General features: G+C 45.8%; 1 protein-coding gene across 3 annotated transcripts in view; it reads left to right on the top strand.

Moving 5' to 3' along the window:
* Window positions 1-16,724, top strand: part of CEP57 (centrosomal protein 57) — a 72,013-nt gene extending 55,289 nt beyond the window's left edge. For 2 of the 3 annotated variants that reach the window (XM_077484939.1, XM_077484937.1), the window contains 3 exons: window positions 6,082-6,302; window positions 10,295-10,439; window positions 12,834-16,724. In XM_077484939.1, coding sequence (XP_077341065.1) covers window positions 6,082-6,302; window positions 10,295-10,439; window positions 12,834-13,043 — 576 coding nt within the window. In that variant the 3' untranslated portion in view covers window positions 13,044-16,724. The remainder of the gene's footprint in view (window positions 1-6,081; window positions 6,303-10,294; window positions 10,440-12,833) is intronic. The other variant, XM_077484938.1, reaches the window with a different exon arrangement.
* The last annotated feature ends 542 nt before the right edge of the window (window positions 16,725-17,266 follow it).

Raw genomic sequence — 17,266 nt, 5'->3', positions numbered from 1 at the left:
CCATCATCCAAAAATGGAAAGAGTATGGCACAACTGCAAACCTACCAAGACATGGCCGTCCACCTAAACTGACAGCTGGGCGAGGGGAGCATTAATCAGAGATGCAGCCAAGAGGCCCATGGTAACTCTGGAGGACCTGCAGAGATCTACAGCTCAGGTGGGAGAATCTGTCCACAGGACAACTATTAGTCGTGCACTCCTCAAATCTGGCCTTTATGGAAGAGTGGCAAGAAGAAAGCCGTTGAAAGAAAGCCATAAGAAGTCCTGTTTGCAGCTTGCGGGAAGCCATGTGGAGGACACAGCAAACATGTGGAAGAAGGTGCTCTGGTCAGATGAGACCAAAATTGAACTTTTTGGCCTAAAAGCAAAACGCTATGTGTGGCAGAAAACTAACAATGCACATCACCCTGAACACACCATCTCCAGCAGCAACGGGGAAGCTGGTCGGAGTTGATGGGAAGATGGCTGGAGCCAAATACAGAAGAAAGCCCGTTAGGCCTGATTCACACCTATGCAAAAAGCACTAAAAATGCATAGGTGTGAATCCAGCCTAATGCCGCGTACACACGATCGGAATTCCGGCCAGAAAAAGACTGAGGGCTTTTCATCGGAAAATGCGACCGTGTGTATGCTCCATCGGAATTTAGCTGTCCGAATTTCTGCCAGCCAAAAATTGATAGCATGTTCTCAATTTTCCCGACGGAAAAACTTTCTATCGGTAATTCCGATTGTGTGTATGTAATTCCGAGATGGCAAAAATCACGCATGCTCAGATTCAACTACGAGACAGAAGCTATTGGCTACTGGCTATTGAACTTCCTTTTTCTAGTCCCTTCGTACGTGTTGTACGTCACCGTGTTATAAACTATCGGAATTTGATGTGATCGCGTGTAGGCAAGACAGCTTGAGCGAATTCCGTTGAGAAAACCATCAGAGCTTTTTCCGACGAGAATTCTGATCTCGTGTACGCGGCATTAGAGTCTACAAAACACTTGAAACTGGGGCAGAGATTCACCTTCCAGCAGGACAACGACTCTAAACATGCAGCCAGAGCTACAATGGAGTGTTTTAGATCCAAAGCATATTCATGTGTTGGAATGGCCCACTCATAGTCCAGACCTAAATCCAATTGAGAATCTGTGGCAAGAGTTGAAAATTGCTGTTCAGATGTTCTCCATCCAATCTGACAGAGCTTGAGCTATTTTACAAAGAAGAATGGACAAAAAATGCCCCTCTCTAGATGTGCAAAGCTGGTAGAGACATCACCAAAAAGACTTGCAGCTGTAATTGCAGCGAAAGGTGGTTCTACAAAGTATTGACTCAGGGGGGCGCTATACAAATACATGTCACACTTTGCAACATTTCTTACAAAATAAATATCTGAAAACTAGTTTTAATTTTCCTTCCACTTTGCAATTATGCGCCACATTTACATTTTTGGTTATAACGTGCCATAATGTGGAAAATTCCAAGGGGTATGAATACCTCTTCGTGTGTGTGTGTGTGTGTGTGTGTGTAATAAATAGATAGATATATATCTATCACAAACGTGAGGTGAGTACACCTCTCTCTCTCACTTTTTTGTAAATATTTTATTATATCTTTTCATGAGACAACACTGAAGAAATTACAAGTTGCTACAATGTAAAGTAGTGAGTGTACGGCTTGTATAACAGTGTACATTTGCTGTCCCCTCAAATTAACTCACAGCCATTATTGTCTAAACCGCTGGCAATAAAAGTGAGTACACCCCTAAGTGAAAATGTCCAAAATTGAGCTCAAAGTGTCAATATTCTGTGTGGCCACCATTTTTTTTTATTTTCCAACCCTCTTGGGCATGGAGTTCACCAGAGCTTCACAGGTTGCCACTGGAGTCCTCTTCCACTCCTCCATGATGACATCACAGAGCTGGTGGATGTTGGAGACCTTGCACTCTTCCACCTTCCATTTGAGGATGCCCCACAGATGCTCAATAGTTTTAGGTCTGGAGACATGCTTGGACAGTCCATCACCTTTACCCTCAGCTTCTTTAGCAAGTTGGTAATCTTGGAGGTGTGTTTGGGGTCGTTATCATGTTGGAATACTGCCCCCCCCCCCCCCCCATGGTGTGGCCTGTTCTTAGTGGAACCTGTCCAGTTAAACCACTGTATAGTCTTGGCCACCATGCTGCAGCTCAGTTTCAGGGTCATGCCAATCTTCTTATAGCCTAGGCCAGGGGTTGACAAATTTGCTTTGAATTTAGGAGCCAGTTAAAAAAGTTAGGAGCCAGTTTTTTTTTCAGCTCCCGGGGTAAGGCCACTTATTTTCACCCCCTATCCCTAACTCGCAATGGAGCACCCAGTCAATAACTCCATTGAAACGCTGTTACATCAGGGGTATGGGCTGACCAGAAAGAGTAAGGCTGGCAACAGATGGAACTGGGTGGCACTGGTTGCCACTGGAAGGCACGTGGAACTGCTAGATGGCACCGACAGGTGACACTAGTTGGCATTGGCAGGTGACACTGGTTTGAAACTGGCAGGTGACACTGGTTTGAAACTGGCAAGTGGCCCTGGTTGGTGATGGCAGGTGGCCCTGGTTGGTGATGGCAGGTGGCCCTGGTTGGCGATGGCACTAGTTGTCACTGGCAGATGGCACTGATTGGCGGTGGCACTGGTTGGTGTTGGCAGGTGGCACTGATTGGCGGTGGCACTGGTAGGTGGCACTGGTTGGCGGTGGCACTGACTGGCGGTGGCACTCGGCACTGGCAGGTGGCACTGATTGGCACTGGGTGATGGCAGGTGGCACTGGGTGGTGGTTGCAGGTGGTATTGATTGGCGGTGGCACTGGTTGGCACTAGCAGGTGGCACTGATTTGTGGTGGCAGGTGGCACTGATTGGCGGTGGCAGATGGCACTGGTTGCCGCTGGCAGGTGGCACTGATTGGTGGTGGCACTGGCAGGTGCCACTGGTTGGCACTGATTGGCGGTGGCAGGTGGCACTGGTTGGTGGTGGCAGGTGGTATTGATTGGCGGTGGCACTGGTTGGCGCTGGCAGGTGGCACTGGCAGGTGGCACTGGTTGGCGCTGGCAGGTGGTATTGATTGGAGGTGGCACTGATTGGCACTGGCAGGTTTCACACGGAGCACTCTGTTACTGAAATGTAACAGAGGAGCTGGCGGGACCCTGCCGGGGTGTGAAACTGACAAGTAACAGAGAGGTGGATATGTCAGATTTCAGCCTGATGTCAGGGTGGGCGGGACCCGGCTGGGGTGGGCGAGACCCGGCCGGGGTGGGCGGGACTCAGCAGCTATCAAACACCAGCCAACAATTGGGCTGCTTAAGAAAAGGGGCGGGCCACATACACGTAGCGACCCACCCAGATCCCATTGGCTGGTGTTTGATAGCTTGCTGGGTCCCGCCCCCACCCCGGCCGGGTCCCGCCCACCCCGACATCAGGCTGACAGATCCTCCTCTCTCCATTGCGTGTCAGTTTCACACACAGCGCGGTGCTGCAGAGTGTGAAGGAGGGAGGAGGACGGCAGTCAGTGTTAATGCTGCTGCATGTCTGGGGCATCGATAGCGAGTCGGCTGGTGGCAGCTTAGGCGCCAGGTCGCGATTTCTGGTCGCATTGGCGACCTGGCGCCTGGGGTTTGTCGAGCCCTGGCCTAGGCGGCCATCTTTATGTAGCATAACAATTCATTTTTTCAGATTCTCAGTTTTTTTTTTTTTTTTTTTTTTAGCCATGAGGTGCCATGTTGAACATCCAGTAACAGTATGCGAGAATGAAAGCGATAACACCAAATTTAACACACCTGCTCCCCATTCAGACATGAAACCTTGTAATACTAACGAGTCACATGACATAATGGCTGTGTCGTTGTTTTGAGGGGACAACAAATTTACACGGTTTTATACAAGCTGTACACTCTCACTACTTTATATTGTAGCAAAGTGTCATTTCTTCAACGTTGTCACATGAAAATATATAATTAAATTACTTACAAAAATGCAACAGGCATGTTGCGATCTCTCCAAAATGGGTTTAGGTTTTTCCAGGGGGGGGGGGGGGTACTGGTAATGCTACTGCATACAAAGACAATTGTGCTCTTGTACACAAAGCCATCTCTATAAAACATTGTTGTTGCGCTTGTTGTGAGGGAGCTTGAGTGACCTGCACAAAGCCCTGACTGCAACCCTACTGAAGACTTGAATCGGAATCCTGTTTACAAGTCAGGTCTTTCATCCAACATCAGTATAGCCAGCTCCATATCAGCCATAACGTTATGACAACCTACCTAATAATGAGTAAGTTCCCCTTTTGCAGCCAAAACAGCCCTGACCCATCGAGGCAAGGGTTACGCTTGACAAAATATCACACTGCCTCCACCAGCTTGCTTTCTTCCCATACATAATGCATCCTGGTGGCATCTCATTCCCAGGTAAAACGTGATTCATCAGACCAGGTCACCTTTTTTCCATTGCTTCATGGTCTGGTTCTGATGGTTGGATGCCCTTTTGTAGGTGCTTTTGGCTGTAGTCCTAGGTCAGCATGGGCACCCTGACTGACAGCTACGCAGTCCCAAAGGCATTGTGTTCTGACATCTTTCTTTTGGAATTGGCATTCATTTTTTTCAGCAATTTGAACTACAGTAGCTCTCCTATTGGATTGGACTACATTGGCCAGCTTTCGCTCCCCATGTGCACCAGTGAGCCATGCCATGACCATGTCTTCAGTTTTCCTTCCTTGGACCACTTTTAGTAGGTCCTGACCACTGCATACCAGGGACATCACACTAGCGCTGCAGTTTTGGAGTTGCTGTGACCCAGTCATCTAGTCATTACAATTTGGTCCTTGTCAAAGTCCCTCAAATCCTTACGCTTGCCCATTTTTTTTTCCTGCTTCAGGGATAACTTGTTCACTTGCTGCGTAATATAACCCACCCACTTTTAGATGTCATTGTAACAGCGCTGGGTTTCTCAACCTGGGGTATGTGCAACCTATAATCAAGGGCAGTGGGTACGCCGAGTGCTGTCACTGCTCTCTCCCACCTCCTGCACAGTTGCCATCCTCGGTGGCTGTTTGCATGGTACTGTGCTAACAAAGGGGAAGCAGTCCGCCCCGTGCATGTGTGTGGTGGGTGGTGTCAGGCCGGCGGCAGCTGCCTGTCAATGTACTGGAGCCAATAATTGCGGCGCTCTGCCTGGAAGATGTTTCCACGGCCAAGGGGACTGACCGCCGTCGGTGGGAGGCTCCATGTTCTCCTGGCTTCTCCCCCTCTCTAGCGTGCCCAGAATGCAACGAATGCCTGCCATGTGAGAAGACAATGCCTCCTATGACCCTGATCTCCACTCCACTCTGCAATCCACATAGCCAGCTACTGCAGACAGGAAAAAGTCCTGCCTACACGGAAATTACACATGCCGGCATGCCCAGTCATCAGTGCCTATCAGTGACCCCTATCAGTACAGACTTATCATTGCCCATCAGTGCCGTGTGTGTGTGTGTGTGTGTGTGTGTGTGTGTATGTATGTATGTATGTATGTATGTGTGTATATATATATATATATATATATATAATATGTGTGTGCGTGTGTATATATATGTATGTGTGTGTGTGTGTATATATATATATATATATATATATATATATATATATATATATATATATATATATATATATATAAAATATATTTCTGTCATTGCAGCATGTACACACATATAATGATATCGCATGCAAACACACATAGAAATCATCACAAACACATACTGAATATATATATATATATATATAACACCCAAACAATATAAAGTACCTTTCCCGAGACGGGTGATTAGGAATTATTTTTTTTTTTTTTTTTTTTTTTTTTAGACCGTAAAAGGTTAAACACTGATCTAGCATATGTGGTTTGCTAAGTAAAAAATTTAGCTTAGCTTATATTTCTCTTCCTTTCCTGTATCAGTGGCACAAACCGGACATGAGGGGCTCAGTGGGGACAACCATGAAAACCTGACCATATCTTTCCAAAAAGCCTTTTGTTTCTGTTGCACTTTAAAGAGATCACTTATGAATGTTCATTTTGTGTGCTTTTTGTCTTTCAGTCAACAGCTCCAAGCCATTCAGTGGGAGCAAATGTGCAACATGTTCTGCATCTCATGAAACAGCACAATAAGGTCCTATGTAATGATCGTGTGGTCAGTGATCAGCCTATAGACAGGAAAATGTATGGAGTAAAATGGAAGAACGATACAGATTCCAGAGCCTATCAGGACCTCTCTGAACTTTTACTCACTCTGGAAGATGAGTTTGGTCAGATGAGTTTGTGAGTAAAAGATGATCTGGATAAATATGGCATTATAAACACTTCTGCCTAAAAATTTAATACAGGCATATAGTAAAAAAAAAAAAAAAAAAAAAAGCAATAAAAACACAATTTAGCCAAATTATGTATACACAAAAATAAAAGGGGAAAAAAATCAAAACCTTCTTTTGGATAGAATAGAGAATGGTTAAAAAGCCACAGAGTCCCATGGGGGGGGGGGGTTAGAGAGAGATTTCTAATATTGTCCTGTCCACACAGAAGGAAGTGAGGGAAATCCCCCTCTTAGGCTCAGTTCACAACTTTTTCAAAACATGGCCTGCAGGAAAATCACATGGGCATTTTAACCTAACCATTTTCCCTGCGGTTCCTGTACTTGCAGGCGCGCTGTGTCTTTTTTATATGCATGGGGTGCCATTCAGAATGAATGGCAGCCCTGTGTGTTTTCACTGCGAGTAGTTTGTGGGAATCGCAGCGATTCCTGCAGCCACCTGCATAGGTGTGAACCAAGCCTAGTATTTTTCCATCATACTTGCCTGTAAAATCCTTTTCTTTTAAGTACATCATGGGACACAGAATTAGGCTAATATTCATTACCTACTGGGTTATATCCAATCTCTATGGGCAATGGTAGACAAAGTCTTAGACCGGACGTGATACCCCATATAACCCCTCCCATACAGGAAGTACTTCAGTTTTTGTAGCTTTGCGAGGCTCTGAGTGCGCACAACGCCTATGGCGAGGTTGCGCGCACCATGGCCGCCAAACTAACTGCTGAGCACCGCAGCGCTCTTGTGAATGCACGCGCGCCATGGCGAACTAAGGCAAAATGGAGCGCCATTGTACAGGTAAAAAACAGCCAGACATAAGCAACAAAGGTACGCTTTGCCCCCACAGCTAGCCCAAAACTCCCTCGTATGGTCACCGCACACAAGTGTCCAGCCTATAGCTAGCTTGACTGATTGTTACAATTGCTAGGACACCCCACAATAAGTAAATAAGGGGGTTTCACTTACCCATCCAGGCGCAGGGCAGATTAGAAACTAAGAGCTCAAACTTCGCCCATCATGGCAGGTTCCTGTCCTTGAGGACCTTCAAGGACTGGGTACCCTTTTCTTGTTTAGGGTCCACTCCCTTGGATCTGTAGAGCACCCTGCAGGAATGCCTTGGTGCTGTGGTGTCCAGGATTCCACTTTGCGGGGTCCAGCGCCAGGGGGTCGCATTACAGGCAAAACCTCACAGGATCTTGTGTCGTCTTTGCGAGGCTCAGGTACCATTTATCTAAGCATATAGAGCCTGTATCAAATGGATCTGTCAATCCCTTGATTTGTTTAAGAACCGTTTGTGGGACTAGAGACCTGGAGCTCGGAGAGCTCAAACGTGCCCATATACCTTACAGATACTGGTAAAAAAAACTGAAGTACTTCCTATATGGGAGGGGTTATATAGGGGAACACTTCCTGCCTAAGACTGTCTACCAGTGTCCATTCACCTAGAGATGGCATATAACCCAGTAGGTAATGAATATTGGCCTAACTCTGTGTCCCAGCTGGTCCGATTTTCAGATCGTGTGTACGGGCCATTAGGCCTGGTTCATACCAATGCAGGTTACAGTCGATGTGTTTTGCATTTTTGGGAGGTGTCTGTTGCCTTGCAGGAGAAACCAGCACAAACGCAAACACTGCATTTTCATTGAAGCTAACAAAACACCCTACTGTGGGGGGAAAAAGTCCCTGACCCTTTCCAAAACAACGCAGTGTTGGAAAATGCACAGATGTGAACATGACAAATAGGAATGAAAACGCACTAAAAAACGCATTGATGTGAACCAGGCCCTAGACAGCTTTTACCATAAGCATCCCCATCATCTCTTCCTGTTCTGGGGACAGCTTTAAATGTATTAATTTCCCATCCTTTTTATCACTGCTCCCAATGTCCAGAAGAACAAATAGTGAGTCCACCAGCACAGACTCTGGGGGCAATAGAAAAAAAAAGTTTTCACTTTTTATATATGCTTTAGATCTGAACGGTAGAGTGGGGAAGTGTTGGAACCTCTGGCACTGTCTGTGTCCCTATTAGGTCAATACACTTTCCTCCAGAGCTACACCTGTCACATGGATAGGAAGTGAGGGGAAATCTCCTTTTAACCACTGCCCACCCTATAGGGAAATGACAGCTGGGGGGTGGTTCTGCTGTTCCATATGATGACGTCCCGCTCGCGGGCGTATGAGTGTCGCAATCGGCGGCGCATTGTGTCCCTGGGACATGGTGCATCCGTGATCTCGGTAAAGAGCCGATTACTCAGCTCTTTACACATGTGATCAGCTGTGTCCAATCACAGCTGATCACATGTAAACAAGGAAATACCGGTTATCAGCTTTTCTCTCCTCACACTAGCAGAGTTTGAAGTGAAGAGAACTGATCAGGGACATTTCCTCACGGGGGGGGGGGGGAGACTGTACAGATAATCAGGGCACTGATCAGCACTACATTCCCAACAGTGCCCATCAGTGATGTCAATCGGTACTGCCTTTCAATGTCTGCTCATCAGTGTCACCTATCAGTGCTGCAAATCAGTGAAGGAGAAAAATTACAAAATGTTCTACCAGAAACTACTTTTTTTTTTCAAAATATTTGAATTTTTTTTTTATTTATTTATTTGTCTTTTTAGCAAAAAATAAAAAACCCAGTGTCGATTGAATACCACCAAAAGAAAGCTCTCTGTTTAAAAAAAAAAAGACAAATTTTGTTTGGGTACAGTGTTGTATGACCGCGCAAATATAATTGAAAGTGTGACAGCGCTGAAAGGTGAAAATTGGCCTGGGCAGGAAGGGGGTAAAAGTGCCCGATTAGTGAAGCGATTAAAAAGACACTACTAAAGGAAGGATTTATTTTTGCCTATGTATGTTTTTGAATGTGGCATCAAAGCTTCCCCTTGCTTTTCATTTTGTTTGACACACTAACCAAATTTAAGGCGAAGCTTTGATGCTACCCGGTGCCCCTGATTTGTACAGCCTGTCATTTAGACAGAGCAGGTATGTGCACCTTTTAGGGCTCTGCTCTTCATATCTGCAGCTTGCAGGGTGAGTGTGTGTGTTTTCTCTTTCTTTGCTGTGTCCATTTAAATTGTTGATGTGCTGCTTGTTATTTGCAATAGGATTGTTTTCACTTTTGCTTTCTTTGTCTACACCAGTAGTTCTTGACCTCAAGTACCCCCAACATTAGGGGTGCAACGGATCAAAAAACTCATGAATCGGATCGTTCCTCGGATCAAAGTCACGGATCGGATCATTTTTCGGATCAGCAAATAATTGAATTTGCAAAAACCTGTGAAAATTCCACTACCATATAGTCCCCACTGTAATATCCACAATCTCCCCACTGTAGTATTGGCTGAGCATGGCTGGGTATTGGCAGAGTATGGAGGGATGGCTGGGACTAAAATTGTCAGAGTAGCGCTGTGGGCACTACAGATCCAACCCACAGTGCTGCTGCCATCCGATCTCTCCCCTCCGCTGTACAGATCTGTACACAGATGGGAGAGAGGAACCGGCGTCATGACATGACGCCAGGTGTATTTACAAGTGATCGTCATTTGACAGAGCAATAACATTGTAAAAGGCCGCCGGGTGTACCAAGATGGCCGCCGCTCTGGAGCTAGGCCAAAGCCGCGGCCTTTTCAGAGGCCGTGGATCGCGGTGCGTGGCGATCCGAACAGGGGGACCCGTTCGGATCATGGATCGATGACAATCCGTTGCACCCCTACCCAACAGGCCATGTTTGCAGGTTTTCCTTGATCTTGCACAGGTGCTTTAAATCCGAGTCAATGGCTTGTTATTTTGGACAACTATTATCTAAGAGAAATTCCCAAAACATGTCTTGTTGGGGGTATTTGAGGACAGGGTTGAAAACCACTAGTGTAGAGGATGCAGATAAGAACCATCTCTGTTTTTTATAAGATAAATGACATTGATTTTTTTTTTTTTTTTTTTCAGTGACCACCAGGAGCTGCTGAAGCAGATTCATAAAGCAAATTCCGACCACCTGAAAACGGATCTTGAATATGAATTGGCAGCTGTAGTGAGGAGAATGGAAGCAAAAGCTGACCAGATAACCAAAGTACGCAAACACCAAGCAAGGGTGGGTTACACTCTTTGTACAATCAATAACAAATTCTATATATACCTACTAAGGGTGGACCAAAAGACGGAACTATTCTGATGCAAAAAAAATGCTTTGAGGAGAATTTTAAAGTGTTCGATTCCCTCTCAGGTTAGTTCTCTAGATGATCCACTAGAGGGCCCTTCAGGCCAGTTTTATGTTGACAGCTGCTGTGCTTGGCTCCTGGACATTACTAAAGCCGTCCAACAGCACCAAACTTGCAAAACACTGATTATGCTTGTAAGCCTAAAAAGACCTAAATATACGCATGGTTAGAGCAACACTTTTCTGTCTTGATGGACAAATCTTGTCAGTGTTATGCTTTAGTGATTCTAAAGGCAAAAGTTTCACTTACCCGTCTGTGTGATCTTTGATCAGCTTCCACTTCATTTATAAAATTAATATTTGAAATGCTAGAAAAATTCGAAAGGTCAGCAGTTGTGTTCACATAGATATAATGCCACATCCAGTAATTGTGAACCAAAAGAATGGGTACCCCTAATGCCGCGTAACAATCGTATTGGCTTTGGCTGACTTTTTGTTCCCAAAAGTCCGGCGGATTTAGAACTCTTGACTCAAAATTGTCCGCCGGAGTAAAGTCTGTTAATTTTGAACGTGACTCCAGGTACACGGGACTAGCGAAGGAAGTTAATGTCACAGCCTCCATTGGCGAGATTGAAACCTTGCGAGCCCCGTCACCTGGTATGCATTTAAAGGGGAACCCCTACGCCCAAAAAACGGCGTGGGAGCCCCCCCCCAAGTCCATAGCAGACCCTTATCGGAGCACACAGCCCAGCTGATCAGGAAAGGCGGTGGAGACGAGTGAGCGCGCCCCCCCCCCCCCCCCCCGAGTCGTGCCAGGCCGTGTGCCCTCAACATGGGGGGTGCTTTGGGGAAGGTAAGGACCCCCCACCCCAAAGCACCTTGTCCCCATGTTGATGACCAGGGCCTCTTCCCGACAACCCTGGCCATTGGTTGTCGGGGTCTGCGGGGGGCTTATCGGAATCCGGGAGCCCCCTTTTAATAAGAGGGCCCACATATTCCGGCCCCTCACCCTATGTGAATGAGTATGGGGTACGATGTACCCCTACCCCTTCACCTGGGGGGAAAAAAGTGTTAATAAAAAAAACACAGATTTTTAAAATACTTTATTAGACAGCTCTGGGGGTCTTCTTTCCGGACTCCTCCTCTATCGTCTGCTCTTTTACCGCTAGCTCTTTTACTAGCGGAGGAGCCCGACTTTCTCCTTCGCCGCCATCCGGGGGTCTTCTTCTGATTTTTGGGGGTCTTGTCCCTCTCTTCGGTTCCTCTTGCCGGGCCTCCGCCATCTTCTTACAGCTCTTTTACTAGCGTTGGCCTGGTCTTGTCGCTATCATCTTCTTCCTTCTTCCGATGTTGACACTACGCGCTCTCTCCGGCCGTAATGGCAGGGACACATTGTGCAGCAACTTATATAGGGATAAGGGGCGGGGTCACTGGGTGATATATAAGTCGCCGCACAACGCGTCCCTGCCATTACGGCCGGAGAGAGCGTTGTGTCAAAAGAAGACCGGGCCAACGCTAGTAAGAGCTGTAAGAAGATGGCAGAGGCCTGGTAATAAGAACCGAAGAGCGGAACAAGACCCCCGGGCGGGGACTAAGGAGGAAGCCTGGCTCCTCTGCTAGTAAAAGAGCAGAAGATAGTGGAGGAGTCTGATAAGCCCCCCTGGCCGTTGGTTGTCGGGAAGAGGCCCTTGTCCTCATCAACATGGGGACAAGGTGCTTTGGGGTGGGAGGGCTGCGGGGCCCCCCTTCCCCAAAGCACCCCCCATGTTGAGGGCATGCGGCCTGGTATGGCTGGGGGGGGGGCACTCGCTCGTCCCCACCCCCTTTCCTGACCGGCAGGGATAAGGGTCTGGTATGGACTTTGGGGGGACCCCACGCCGTTTTTTCAGTGTAGGGGTTCCCCTTTAAATCCATACCAGGTGACGGGGCTAGCAAGGTGTCAATCTCGCCGATGGAGGCGGCGACATTGACTTCCTTTGCTAGTTCCGTCTACCTGGAGCCACGTTCAAAATGAATGGACTTTACTCCGTGTGTGGGTAAGTCCGTTCGATTCAAAAATCCGGCGGACCCCCACCATAGTACGGCGGATTGTCCTCTGGAAAAGTCTGGTCGTGTGTGGGCAAGTCCGCTCGTTCGGAAAGTCCGGTGGACCTCCACTGCAAAGTCCGGCGGGTTGTCTGCTGGACTAAGTTTGCCGGATAGTCTGATCGTGTGTACGCAGCATAAGTGGACTTTTAAGGCATTAATATCTAAACAAAAGTTTTGAGAAGTGTTTGAATGTTACAAATTGGAAATGCTGTTCACTCACACAAATTTACCCCTAAACAGCTTACAAAATTACTGAGGGAATCGAGACCAAAAAGAGAGCCATCGACTCAAGCCTTGAAGTCTCACCAGCAGGGAAAGGATAAACCGCCAGCAAAGATCCGTCAGGGCAGAGGCAGTCCAGGAGAGAAGAGCAAGAAGAACCTCCAGTTATTACGAGACATGCAGACTTTACAGAGTTCTCTACAACGGGAGGACCTGCACTGGAGCTAATTGACTCCCTCCAAACTGTTACATCTCAGGGACAGCTTTCTTCCAGAATATGCTCCCCACCCTACCGCATATGGCTGACTTTAATCCATACCTAGTGATTGATGTGAGGGTGCAGCTCACCAGGCATTCGCTCAGCCATTTTGTTTGGGTTTTAGGTAATTTCAGGGAGAGGACCAACTAAGCACCGATTTTCTATGAATGTATTTATTTTTACTTGTGCATACAAATACAGAATCCACTATCCGGTACTTTTATCTGCTCTTCATTAGGGAGGTATTTATGTGCTGAAACCATTCTCTGTTACACGTCTATTCATAATACTACAGTGAGGTGCGTTCAGTTTAAAAAAAAGTGCATTACAGCCATATCCTGGCACAACCGTGGAATCATGGAGCCGAAATAAAAATATCTCTATGGCAGCTTGTGAAGAAAAGTCTTCTGTTTCCCGGTGTGTCAGGGAGCATATCCACCACTTGGTGTTGTGGTTCCTCTTGCTGGCCACTACTGTGACACGTATGCCTCGTACATGGACAGGTGAGGCCATACAACAGGTGTATTTTTGCACCCGAGAGACATATTTGTAGCATGCAGCTGCCCATAATAATGCATTCTAGTTGTACGCAGGTATACACCATATTTACACACAAGTTATTTATACTCATTTGTGGGTTTTACTTAGGTACAGTGTATAGCCATTCATTACTATAGTTGTGTCCCTGGGATGGAAATACTCCCGTATTTTATGTTGTATGGCCTCACAGTAGTGATGTATTGGCCAGTGAGAGAACCCATCACGCCAAGTGGTAGATATGCTCACAGAGACACCTGGAAACATCCAATAACAGTGGATCATTAGGTGCATGAGGCTTAAAGTATATCTTCAACCAAAACGTTCACTTTAAGGGAGTAGGAAGGATTAAATATTGAATCATGCTTGCTGCATTTTTGGTGCGGTAAAAAAAAAGCGCACACACCAAAAACGCATCTCTCCCTTTAAAATAAATGGAAACCACATCAAAAATGCACTAGTGGTTGCGGGGTTTTTCTGGTGCGTTTTTTTTTTTTTTTTTTCCTCCCACAGGTGCAAAACGCTCTGGAAAGGTGGCAAAGATGCATATGCGTTTTTGCAGAGGGGAGAGAAATTAACTCATAAATCTGATGTTTTCGTCTCTCACTGTTCAGTCACAGGCTGGGGGAGGGACGATATGATGTTTAACTGCAGCGGAAAATGAATGTGTCCGTGCCCCCCCCAAACAGGGCAGTGTTGCGTGGCCGAGCTTTGTAAATCTCAGGACTGGATTGACAAACATCCTTGAGGTGGAGCCACTGCCTTATATGTATTTCTATTGTATATTTAGCTCTTCATGGAAGTCGGCTTTAAAGACCCCTCATCCACCTGAGTGTAGCTGGCCTTGTTAACTCCTTCTTGTCACTTCCTCCTGGCCCTTTAAGAGCTTCTAAATACCAGGAGGAAGGCATTGGGGTCATGTGACCGCTCTGATTGGCTGTCACAAGTGGTCACATAATCAGAAAGCTCCCAATCGCTAGTATGCATCGGGAGCGTTCCGTTCCCTGCTGGTGTCTGTGCTGAAAAGTGTTTGAGGGCCACATATATGCGTCCTCTCTGCGATAAAGCCCACTTGCCAAGAGGCCGCATATATGGGCCACGTTGGTGGGAAGAGGTTAAGTACTAATCTTTATCGTTCCAAACAAAATGTTTTTTGGTGTTAAAAAGATTTGTAAAGGATAATACCTTCTCTTTGATTTTTTTTTTTTTTTTTTTTTTTTTTTAATTGGTGTCTGTGTCCAAAAAGAAGAGGTAATGAGGAGAAACCCAAACTTTGACAACTGGCATGAGAATGGGTGACCCCAGCCAGAGATTTCTCATCTTTATTCTGTTTTGATGACAACTATAAAATATTTAAATTCTCATTTTCTTTCCAGATGAGGATGGTCAACAAGTCAAATGGAGGGCATTCTCTCCGATGGAGGCACAGGCAGCAATGAAAGTGTGATTGAAAATACTTGTAAAGTAGTGTGTGTGTGTGTGTGTGTGTGTGTGTGTGTGTGTGTGTGTGTGTGTGTGTGTGTGTGTGTGTGTGTGTTTGTTTTTATATATATATATATATATATATAATATACCACCTCTGAGCAGTGGTTTTGCACAGAGCAGCCCTGATCCTCCTCTTCTCGGGTACCTCTTCTGTACTCCTGGCCCTTCCGTCCTGTCAAGTGCCCCCACAGCAAGCAGTTTGCTATGGGGGCACCTGAGCCGAGTCGCATCTCTGTGTATCCATTTAGATACGGAGACCTGGCCCCGCCCTCTCTTCTGATTGGCTAATTGGCTTTGATAGCCACGGGAGCCAACTGTGCCACTTCTGTGTCTCAGCCAATCAGGAGGAGAGTCCCAGACAGCTAAGACACTCATAAACCTCGCTGGAGAGAGATGGGGCTCAGGTCAGTATTAGGGGGCTGAGGGAGGATGCTACACACAGAAAGTTTTTATCCTAATGCATAGAAAGATAAAAAACCTGACTGTACAACTCCTTGAAGTCGGAACCTTCCCAAATCCATCTACAGTTTCAGAGAAAAAGGATTGAGTTCCATTTGACCTTTTTATTAAATGGTGAAGGCTCTGATACCTGTAATTCCAAGTGATTTTATTCCTCTAGGAATGGCCTTTGAATGGTAGAATGTAAGAGTAAGTTAAAGCACTTTAAGTCACCCATACAAGGATCGCAATTCAGCAGACACATTCCGATCCATGTATGGACAGGCTGGTTGAACTATTGATCCACTTGTGTACAACCAGCCTGTTGGAAATTTTTCTCTTAATCAGTGTATTCTGACGGTTGGGGATTCTCTCCACTGTCAGAATACAAAGGCTCAATGGGAGGGATTCCTCCATCCACCAAGTGTGCGGATGGGGGAATCGAGAAATTTTCTTTCATTCAACCCACTGATTGGAAAAAATAAAATAAAACACGTATGGCTAAAAATTAGGATTTGTATCTAATTCATCCCCAGATTCCGAGGTCACTGGTGGCACAGAAGCAGTTTTTATAATAAAGCACAGCAGGTATGTCCTGAAACCTTGGAGCTGTGCTGGAAAGGACATCCACACTTATGTAAAAAATGAATGTATCTCACAAGAAGGGAATCATTAGATGGGTGACCAAAGGATTGTCATTCAGATACATATCAAAGTACACCTACCTGGACATAAGTCCATGTTTTGCCTTAAGATTTTCTGTGATTATTGCTGCATTTTCTGTGTTATGGTTTACATATTTTTATGCCTTCCAGTCCTATGAGAGGAATCATGTATATGTTGGGAAGGGCGGCTCTTATTTTAGCAATTTAAATGAATGGATTTAAACCGTATAGAGTAAAATATAAGTTCTGTTTATTCAGCACTATGGGGTTACTGCTGTTTATTGCTCTGTATGTTGTTTACAAAGTCTTTATGTATATGAAATATATTTTCTCACCATTTAACAGACATTGTTAATATATTGCTATTTATTTATTTAGATATTCACAGAACCTTCTGTTATGTAAGTTGCTTGGCTGTAAGATATAAAAAGCTATATGTTCTGCTAGCATCTACTGTGTAAAACGGACTCCTATTTTATAGATCCCCTATTCTTACCTTTCTAATAAATGTCAATGCTTTTCTCAGTTTATTGCTAAACTACTTAGAGAATCTTCACCCTGGGAACAAAAAATAATATAATAAAATTAAAGACAGCAGCTACGACTACATTAACTGCTGCCTTTTTAAAAAGGGACACTTGCCTGTCTAGGGATCCAGTGCTTTCCTATCCCGAGCCGGTTCTTCACCGGTCTTCGGGTCACTAGGGTCTGCCTTTTTAGTGTGGGAATCAGGCTGTGACTCCTTGTGGTTTCACAGCCAGCTTCCCACTGCACATGTGCGAGCCATGCTGCACTTAGTCAATGAGCCCGCAGCATTCTGGGACTTGTGATGTGACTCAGGAGGCTGCAGGCAATGGGGGGGGGGTTCCCTACTACTGCCCTTTGGATGAAGTTTCGTTTTAAGAGAAACCACCATCAAAAATATATAGAGGCTGTAATTGTTGATCCTTCCTTCTAAGGCCTCATGTACGCTGCTGCTGGTACACGGACGTTCAGAGGCAGTTGGACGCTTTTTTCAACTGCCCCTGAACTCATCCAATGTTATCCTATGTGTACATGTACACCGG

Source organism: Lithobates pipiens, unplaced genomic scaffold (genome assembly GCF_037356315.1).
Source record: "Lithobates pipiens isolate NorthernLeopardFrog02 unplaced genomic scaffold, aLitPip1_a1.2 Scaffold_17, whole genome shotgun sequence".
In the NCBI taxonomy this organism is placed as follows: Eukaryota; Metazoa; Chordata; class Amphibia; order Anura; family Ranidae; genus Lithobates; species Lithobates pipiens.
Note: the sequence above shows the minus strand (reverse complement) of the source record. Positions and strands in the feature narration are given on the sequence as shown.